The sequence below is a fragment of the Lepidochelys kempii genome, chromosome 2 (assembly GCF_965140265.1).
Source record: "Lepidochelys kempii isolate rLepKem1 chromosome 2, rLepKem1.hap2, whole genome shotgun sequence".
In the NCBI taxonomy this organism is placed as follows: Eukaryota; Metazoa; Chordata; order Testudines; family Cheloniidae; genus Lepidochelys; species Lepidochelys kempii.
In genome coordinates this window covers 81,925,507-81,935,980 of record NC_133257.1, presented here as the reverse complement: position 1 = coordinate 81,935,980, position 10,474 = coordinate 81,925,507, and the positions used below count along the sequence as shown (strand labels likewise).

The 10,474-nt window shown below is 38.5% G+C and overlaps 1 protein-coding gene across 7 annotated transcripts in view; it reads left to right on the top strand.

The window, feature by feature from the left end:
- RMC1 (regulator of MON1-CCZ1) overlaps window positions 1-10,474 on the top strand; it is a 28,843-nt gene that overhangs the window by 2,240 nt on the left and 16,129 nt on the right. For 5 of the 7 annotated variants that reach the window (XM_073331388.1, XM_073331387.1, XM_073331390.1 and 2 more), the window contains 4 exons: window positions 2,609-2,685; window positions 5,209-5,293; window positions 5,867-5,923; window positions 7,975-8,061. In XM_073331388.1, coding sequence (XP_073187489.1) covers window positions 2,609-2,685; window positions 5,209-5,293; window positions 5,867-5,923; window positions 7,975-8,061 — 306 coding nt within the window. Of the gene's footprint in view, window positions 1-2,091; window positions 2,135-2,608; window positions 2,686-5,208; window positions 5,294-5,866; window positions 5,924-7,974; window positions 8,062-10,474 lie in introns of all 7 variants that reach the window. The other 2 variants (XM_073331391.1, XM_073331392.1) reach the window with 1 other exon arrangement.

The window sequence follows — 10,474 nt, the reverse complement described above, 5'->3', positions numbered from 1 at the left end:
GTGCGATACCCAGATGGGGTAAAATATTACAGTAACAGTTAATTGCAACTTAGTCTGTGAATATTATAAGGAACAGGAACTATGTTTTTATGTGTGTGGACTGTGCCTAGCTTACTGTTGATGCTACCCAAATAATACCTCTTGGAGATTCTTAGGCCTCATCTCCACTTAAAGTCTTACTAGTATAACTGTGGCTCAGGGATGTGATTTTTTTTTTTTTTTTTAACATGGGTATGCCAGTAGAAAACCTTAGACACAGTTATACTAATAGAAGGCACTATATAGCAGTATAGCTTAGTTTGTTTTGCTGAACCAGAATAAATTATATAGGTCTAAGTGCTTTTATACTGGTATAACTGCATCTACGCTAGGAAGTTTTGTTGCTTTAGTTATGGTGGCTTAGTTAAAGCTACTAAACTTTTAAGTGTGGACAAGGCCTTAGAGATTACATATATGGCCAGGGTTTACACTACCATGTTTGGTCAGCATAATTATGTTGGTCAAGGGGGTGAAAAAACCATGCCCCCAGATGACATAACTATGTCAGCAAAACCCCGAGACCGCATCTACGCTCAAAAGTAAAGTGGACCCTGCTGTGTTGCTCAGGGGTGTAAAAAATCCACCCCTTGAGTGACATAGTTAAGCCAACCTAACCTCTGGTGTAGGCAGTTCTAGGTCAACCTAGCTACCGTGACTCCAGGAGGTTGATTAACTACGCTGATGGGAGAACCCCTCCCCTCACTGTTGCGAGTGCCTACACTGAAGTGCTGCAGTGGCTGCTGTAGTATTTTGAGTATAGATAAGCCTTCAGTGTAAATGCAGCTATGCTGATAAGAGTGCTTCTGTCCAAGTAGCTAATGTCATGGGAGATGGTGGAGTTATATACCAACAGAAAAACTCCTCCTATCAGCATAAGCTGCATCTACACTAGTGGGTTCTCTCAGTATAACTATATCAGTAAAGCATTTGTAGTGCAGAAAAGGCCTCAGTTTCTGTTCTATTGCTAACATGCTAACTGTCAGGTTCCTTTTTCTCAGTTGTGACTTTTTTATTGTTTCAAACCTTGTACTTGAGGTATTAAGCCTTCTTATTGTCTGACTTTAAAAAAAAATTGTACAATAAACTTTGGGACTGATACACAGTTCTCCATTTTGTGCTCCAGTTTGCATAGTATTTGAACTCTGCATTATTACTAAGCCCCATCCTTTTCGGTTTAAACCGATTTCAAAAAAATCCTGGGTTTTACAAAAAGTATTATTTGGTTGTTTTTTTTTCTGATTTTTCACGCTGCTTTTGTGTCATACAAATAATTAAAAAAACTTGTTTTATTAGCAAAATACAGTACATTGCATTTTTAATATATAACAATACATTAGTCTGCGTGTGTATATGCAAAGCTGCCTGTTGAATTAAGGCTACTTATTAGTCTAGAAGATATACACAATAAACAAACAGGGGCACACACAAGCCCTGAAGTGCATGCACATCTGAATGTACTGATTAATCTGACACCTAGCATGTACACATTTCAAGCTGCTAGCAGATAACGGTTTAAAGATCTGACATGCTAAAATGGGAAGAAAACAAAATTTTTTATCAGAATATGTTTCACAAGGAAGTATTTGAAAGTTTAAAAAAACCAAACAGGTGAAAAGGATGAAGTTGAGTGTATGCACTGCAAATGGTGTGGCCCAATTATTAAATGTAAATATTATAGACAACTAGTTCTATGTCTGTAACAGTAAACTGTTTATTAAAATGAAAAGTTTTATTTGGGCATTAGAGATGTATTGTTTTCTAAACTCAGAGGTAGCATTGTGTTTCGAGTTCTGTTTTAGTTCTGCAGTAAACAACATTGAATTTCATTCATCAGAGCATTAATCTACCGAATACTTCCCTCTCTGTCCATCCATCCACCAAAATAAACCCTAATATTTGCTCAGAAAAAATAAGTTTTTTCCACTGATTTTCACCTGTTTTTGTTGTTGTGGTAATAAACAGCGATAAATTCCTGAGAAAAATTAAAACTGAAAACAAAGGGCCCTAATTATTACTTAATAGGGGCTTATTTGATTTCCTTTCTTTTGACAGACACAACTTTTCAAGGACTCCTTGGAACCTAGATAGATACTAGGTGACTACATTACCCTTTTTACATATCCCTGTATACAGATCTTAACAAAATACCTAAATCCCTTGGAGTTCTATGAGTAAATGCCTCTTGTTGCTTAAGGTCACTTTGAATGCTAATTGGTGTCTCTCTTACTCGAGAGTTGAACAAAATATACTTCTCCTTTAGTTGTAATTTTTAAGGTCACTCTTTACTTCCAAATATGACTTCTCTTGGACCTATGCTGTCTTGCTTGCTTGTCATGAATGCATCCGATGAAGTGAGCTGTAGTTCACGAAAGCTTATGCTCAAACAAATTTGTTAGTCTTTAAGGTGCCACAAGTACTCCTTTTCTTTTTTTCTTTTTAGAGCTCATCTCTTATATTTGGGTGGTTTTACAGAAATAAGGCTTGTTGAGACCATGATATGACTTTGAGGTAGCTATGAAGCTGTGTCTTAAAATGCCTTTTTTTAAAAATATGCGATTTTAACTCTTAGGTTTTTGCTGTTCGATCTGGTGGAGCCACTGGGGTGGTTGTTAAAGGGTTGGAGGACAAAAATCCCATTTCATTCAGGTATGATCAGCAAGGTATTTTAATCTGTATTCTGTACTGCTCTAGGATACCAATTGTGATCTTGCAGCTATCTTTTACTGTATATGTCTCTTGGTTGTACTGTAGTTTGTCACCCAGGAGCAATATCCGTAAAGTACTGGAATGTCTTGATCCTATTGCTTGTTTTAAGAACATATTTTCATTCAATAACAACAAATGCAGTAAGTTTTCTTAAAACAAAAAACCCCATTGAAGAAAATTGTTAATATTCCCTTTATGGTTGAAAATTCAAACACACCCAAAACTCAAGAGTTTCAAACAAGCAAACAAACAAAAAATGTGGTTGTACATGAACTGAGACTTAGCATAAGTTGTAATTTGGCATTATTGAACATTAGCAGTCAGATGCACTTAAAACATATGAGGGCCAATTTATGGCAGGTGTGGGAACCATAATTTTGAATTTACCTACTTATGCATTTAAATTCTCAAGCCATAATATTTCCTTAATATAGGCATTGCATTTTAATGTATCTTGTTTAATCTAACTCATATTTCTATAAAATAGATGGCATCTTTTGCTAACATGCTCTAAACTTCCATGAATCTCAAATTTCCATGTGTCTGTATGGTTGCAATACCCCAAAGAAACTACTTATCTGTTCTGTATCTGTGGAAGAACACCTGTAAAAATCTGTGATTAAAAGCTCTGTCCTCTTTCAGCCTCCTATTTCCTAGGAAAAATGTATATTTTTTATTAAGATAATGGCATCGAAAGTAAACTTATAAAGTTTGTGGATGATACCAAGCTGAGAGGGGGTGCAAGTGCTTGGAGGATAGGACTGAAATTTAAAATGATCTGGACAAACTGAAGAAATGGTTTGAAGTAAGTAGGATGAAATTCAATAAAGACAAACGCAAAGTACTCCACTTAGGAAAGAACAATCAGTTGTACACATACAAAATGGGAAATGACTGGAAAGAGTACTGTGGAAGGGGATTTGGGGGTTATAGTGGATCATAAGCTAAATATGAGTCAGCAGTCTCACAATGTTGCAAAAAAAGCAAACATCAGCAGGAGTGTTGTAAGCAAGACACAAGAAGTAATTCTTCCACTCTACTCCACACTGATAAGGCCTCAACTGGAGTATTGTGTCCAATTCTGGGTGGTGCATTTCAAGAAAGATGTGGACAAATTGGAGAAAGTCTAGAGGAGAACACAAAAATGATTAAAGGTCTAGAAAACACGACCCATGAGGCAAGATTGAAAAAATTGGGTTTGTTTAGTGTGGCGAGGAGGAAACTTAGGGGGGACAAACTTTTAAGTATATAAAGGAGGAGGGTGAAAATTTGTTCTCCTCAACATCTGAGGATAGAACAAGAAGTAATGGGCTTTAAATTTCAGCAAGAGAGGTTTAAGTTGGTCATTAGGAAAAACTTCTAACTGTCAGAGTAGTTAAGCACTGGAACTAAGTGCCTAGGGAGGTTGTGGAATCTCTTGTCATTGGATGTTTTTTAGGAACAGGTTACGCTTGTCAGGAATGGTCTAGTTATTAGTCCCGCCTTGAGTGCAGGGAACTGGACTAGATGACCAATTGAGATCCCTTGCAGTCCTACAGTTCTGTGATAAAATCCTAGTATGGACAAGACAATTGTACGTTTAACACGTTAGCAGATCAGGGTAAGCACTAGTACATGGGGGCCCTATCTAGCAAGGCCATGAGTGCCTTCAATTCTGACATCAGTGGGATTTGAAGGTGTGCAGCAAATTCTCTGAAGTCCTAGTGCCTTGTAGGTTGGAACCACAATCCATCTCTCTCAGCTGACTGTCTTCCCCTACTGTTTACCTTGACTTGCTGACACATGTTAAAATTACCATGGCTTTGTCCCCACTAAGATTTTACTGCTTGTTAGTTAACATGATAAAAATACCGGTATACCTTTTTTCCCCCCCAAGTGTGGCTGTGCCCTTTTACACTAATTTCAGGATCCACAGGTATCAATCTGGCTTCCCAATTAGTAAATAGTTTTAGAACACAGAGGCAAAGTTACTAGTCCTGCAATGTCACTGACATTGGTGTGGCTGAGAGTATTCAGCACCTTTGCACAATTAGGCACAAAGCAAGCATTCTTTTTTTCTACATTACATTAAGCTATAGTTTTCTGTCATGCATTCAGTTAGAATTAGAGTATGAGCAAAGTTCATAATTCTTCCTTGAATTCCATTTCATAGTAGCAATAAAACAGTCAAGGCAGAGCATTTCTTGGAAGCTGTTGAATCTTGTATGTGGCTATAATCATTTGTAACTCCATAGTAGACTTGATCCATTCAGGAATTCTTCAGGAATATACTGCCTGTTGTATCTCGATGCATCAATATTGGACCTTATATTTGTCTGGCAGTTCTTATAAGTTGTACGCAAGAATGTCTGCCTTTCATTTTGCCTATCCGTTCTCTTTTTGGAGAAATAACAGTTGTTAAAATTTTCTAACAAATGATAGAAATATACTCCTGATTGATTTTTATTTTATTTATTGGTGTAGAATGGAAGACAAAGGGGAAGTGAAATGCATCAAGTTTTCTTTGGGGAACAAGATATTGGCTGTTCAGAGAACCTCAAAGAGTGTGGTAAGAAAATTTGCTACAAACACAGGAAACTGGAACTAGAATTCTGGCCTCTCAGGTCCCAAAACACTGGTCTCTGCCATACAAGCTAAAAGAGTTCCTCTATCTGACAACCAAAGTAATAGTTTTCTGATCCATTCTGTGACTGAGCCAGGAGAGGTCACCATTCTCACTCTCTGATGCACGAAAAGCCAGTTTTTTTCTGAAGATCCGATGACATCTGTGGATCCAAATAGTCACTCTTACTATCCACTCTTTGAGGGACGAACCCTTCAGGATGGGTGTCTGATCATTCTGAATTGAAATGTATTTCCTAGCTTTTCCAGGACTTTTTTTCTGCAGAAAGAATGATTTGGCCTTAAAAGTGTAAACTCTTAATGAAAACTGATTTCTTCCCATGAAGAATTGGCTAGGAGATAGGATTATTTCTCCAAGTGGAAAAGAAGCATTGTAATGTTTTACACTAGTATATCTAATCCAAAAAAGGTAGAGATGGTAAATTTACTCACCTCCTGTTTTGTGCTCATCAGATTCAATGCTTCATAGTTGCTAATATTCTAATATTACTTATTTCAGGACTTTTTGAACTTTATTCCAGACAGCCCTCAACTAGAATATACACAAGAATGCAAGGTATGTTGTGAATTCACTTCCTTAGTTTAAATGAAGTGCTAATACAAAACTAGGTGTTTTATATAGATTCTCTGAACCACTGATGCACACGAATAGTGACATGAGTGAAGTGTGCTCCAGGCAGCCCGTTGTTCTGTTCTTGGTAGCATCTGAGATTCGGAAGTTAGTTCCCTAGTAAATTTTTTGTGCATATGTAACCAAACCCTGTATGGGCTGCCAGTGGGCATGACTTGGAGACTGTCGGCGCCAAAAGCATGAACCCTCTATTGCTTGATCTAAAAGACTAATGAGAGAGACTCCCATTGACTTTGGTGAACAATGGAGCAAGCCCTAGGTCCCTGCTGCAGGAAGCAGCAACACACCATAAACTTTGTATGTGAACCAGAGGGAGTGAAAGGACTATACTTTCTAGTGTGGGTTACTCTCCACAGGACCATATATCGCAAGGTGGTGGGTGCCCCTTAGCTCTGACAGCAGTGGGAATAGAGGATGCTCAGCACCTTGCAGGGTTGGATCCCTATTTCCCATTTGACTGCCCCAAAATACAATTTCTCTTTCCATTTAGTGCTTCCCTCTGCACTTTGATTCTAATGGAAGTATTTGGTAGCTTTTGTTAGCATAGTTAATGGCTGTGAAAATGACTCAAACTGGTAACATTTTAAAATTATTACGGTTGAATATGCTTAGCTCTCACAAGTTGTTTTAGAACTTGCACTGGTTGTCCCCCTGAGTGGTGACATGTGCTGCTTCCACAGTATTTTCAGCCCTTTCTGGAGCCAAGCTCAGGGAACTGGAAACAGGAAATTGCTAGGGTACTGGTAATGCTAAGTCACTAATGAATCCAGACCACTTTAGCACGGTGGTCAAATAACTAATGTGAAATGAAGGGGGAGTTTGGGTGGGTGTCTCTCTCAATCCGGTCCTTTGGGCACTATTATCCATATTACCCAGACCACCACTATGTTTGACTCTAATGGACATGGAAGCTGAATTGCATGCTCGCCAACAGTTTGTCCCCTAGTTAGGGTTGTGAGGATAAGAGGACAGTATACATATGCTTTTTTTCTACCATTGCTGTATCTTTTATGGATTTTTACCAAAAAGAGGATTTTAATACCTTTATAAATGTAAGACTGTCTCTTCACAATAGCTTTCCAATAATAACAATGAAAGAATGGTTTAGCATGACATCTCTGTAGATAATTATTATAATAATAATCCATGTATTACTCTGTGACTGTGCAAGAGGATGAGTGCAAATACCAACAGGCTGAAGAAATATTTCAGGTAGTACTTGTGAAAGGTGCCAGACTGAGGGTCATAAATTAAAGACGTACTATTATGATTTGGTACCCTGCATGGCAGTAGTTCCTGCAGTTAGACCAGGGGCCTCAAACACGCGGCCCCTCCCCCCCAGCGCTTACCTAGAGCGGCTCCGGCCCGGCGCACACTGGGGATAGGGCTGCCTCCCTCCCTGCCCTGCCCCCATGCCGCTCTGGGAAGCGGCCAGAACCTGGGGGAGGGGGGCACAGGGGTCTGTGTATTGTCCTTGCTTCCAGAACCCCTCCTGCAGCCGCGCCCCCTGCTGCACCCTGCACCCCTCCTGCACTCCAACCCCCTGTCCTGAGCCCCCTGCCACACCCCTCACCCCTCCTGGACCCCACACCCCAACTCCCTGCCCTGAGCTCCCTGAGCCTGGGGGCAGGGAGGGGGCAGAGTTGGGGTGGGGATTTCGGGGAAGGGGTTGGAATGGGGGCAGGGAAGGGGTGAAAAGAGGTGGGGCAGGGAAGGAGCCTCATGGAAGGGCAGAGTGGGGGCAGCGGGGGGGGGGGGGTCGTCAGTGATGCGGCCCTTGGACCAACGTACTAGTCCTCATGTGGCCCTCGTGGTCATTTGAGTTTGAGACCCCTGAGTTAGACCAATAATGGGTCTACCAGGCAAACCAAAACTGAAATATACTAGGGTAGATGCAAGTTCCCAGATTCTAAGCTAAAATTTTACTTGTTTATACAGATAGTTAATAATCTGTTTATATCTTCTTTTAATAAAAGACCAAGAATGCCAACATTTTAGGCTTTTGCTGGACAAGTTCTACAGAAATTGTCTTCATAACAGATCAAGGAATTGAATTCTATCAGGTAATCCAAATAATTGTCTGGTAAAAATGTGCATATTTGGAAATTTCAGCATTAAATTTTATTGTTGCTTAGAGGTTAAATGTCTTAATTATCTTGCAGTCCCTGGCTCTGAACTTCTTACCTCTAGCCCTGAACTGTTTAGTATGATTATACAAGGAAACTGAGATAAGGAAAAAGTGAATGTTTTATCCTGGAGAATTTTTTGGTGTTTTTGCTTTTAGAGAGTTAAATGCAATTTTTTTTGGACATTGTATATGTTGTTGTTTTACTATCACAACAAGCTATTTATGCTATTATTAGAAAATATACTCGAGTGAGAAGGATTTAATTAATCTATTTAGCAACTCTGGCTTAGTAAATCTCTTTAATTGTAGTAAAATTAATATAAATGTTAACAAATTTGAAATATTTTTTTACTTCATGCAAAGTAAAGCAGCAATATATTTAAGAGTGCACGAATTCAGTGCTAAGCTTAACAGAGTTAATGCCCATTAGCTAAGACCATGTCACACCTGCCCATCCCTGACATGTCCAATATACCATCTTAAACCCATCTCCCTCCCATCTTGTCCTAATTCCTTAACTGCTGAGTTCTCCTCAGATTTTTGTATTTAACTTGTGTGCTGTTGGAGTGATCTACTGGATAAACATTCCTCTTTCTGGTGATTAGGTGAATGTTTTCTGAAAATACTATTGGAGTGTGTTGATCATGTTGAGCAGGCGATAAGGCAGTGGCTGAATTTAAAAAAAAAAAATCAAAAACCCATAGAATAAACTTGTGCACAATGGACTGCAGAGCTAAATCTGTTTCTCACTTGACTTCAGTGAGGTCCCACATGTACCAGGAGTCTACCCATATGAAGCAAGCTGTGGGATTTGGAGTAGGGACTGTCTTCTGTATGTACCGCACGAGGTGGATTGATTATAATCAGTTATATTAATTATTTAAATCAGCAAGCAGGGAATCTTGATTTTAATAATTGATTTTAATCTTGTTTTGTATTTATACTTCTTAGTTATTTTCCTAAAGAGAGGTTCATTCTCATTGATTTGGTATAACCGTTAAAAGTATCGATTTGCTACTAATGATAGTCTTTCCACTAAATTGGCTGGTACTATTTGGCAACCAGGAGGATATACTATATCTATAGGCATTTATTTAAACAATTATATAGCTTAACATATATTTTATTCTGATTCATACTTTTTACATCTTTTATGTTAAAAAATGGCAAATGACACGCTATTTTTTTTACTCATTTGTGTCAAGCTGCATTTGGATGGAAATTGGAATTACATTAAAAATGCACAAAAGCAGTATTGTAAAATTTGCTTTTATTAAATAAACTACCTTAAATGTGCTAATACATAAGCTTATTTTTCTTATCAAAACGTGTTTTGCATTTAAAACTGATTTATTAAACAGATGAAGTATTAACTGTAGTTAGTGAATTGACAGATTTATTTCTAGTCATCATGGGGCAGATTTTCAAAGGTCTTTAGGAACCTAAAGATACAGATATATGCTTAATGGGTTTTTCCTAAGCACCATGGGAGATAGGCACCTAATCTGCGTAGGCACTTTTGAAAATTCCACTAGGCTCCTAAAGGTGTTTGAACATCTGGCCCCACCCAGGTCCTTAAAAGTGTTTAGAACAGGTATATCTCATCCTCTCCCAACTGTTCTTTTTTTATCCATAGCTTAGATATGGACAAGCTTTTCTGCCTTTTTTAACTCCCAGTCAGTTTCTCAACTTTGAACTAGTCCAAATGAAGAAAATAGACTGCACCTGCAATCTAAACAGAAACCAAAAGAATTTAAGACAAAAGCTTTTTGAACAACAGAAACTGAAAGTATTTGCGTTAGGAAAAATGTAAACATCAGCATTTGCTGCATTTTAAAGACTGAAAATAATATAGATACTTATGTTATACCAATAAAATAAAAACCAGCAGGATCTTATTAAAGGGAAAAAGGCAAAATACCACATTTATTATGAATACAGAAAGAATCATAGTAAGCAGTTAGTTATAGCTATAACATTCCATTCAGTTTCATATTTATTCACACATTCATACACACACAGGTTCTGCAAGGTAGTTATCATAGTTACCAGCCTTTGAGTTGCTCATGCCAAGCCACTGGCCAGGTGGCCTGGACATGAGGAGGGAGCAGGGCCTTGTCAGATGCTCATCTGATGCTCCTGGAAGTTGGTTTGCAGAATCAGACCCCAAAGTTCTCACTTTCTAGAGTCCATTTTTATAGGAGTTTCTTCCTATGCCAGTCTATGGGAATTGCTTCATCATGCTGTTGCTGAATCAATCAGCAGATAGCACATTCCTGACGGCTCTGTGCTGCTAGATGTTATCTTGTTCTTTGGTTCTCCCATTCTTGAGGCTGTTGGGTGGATTC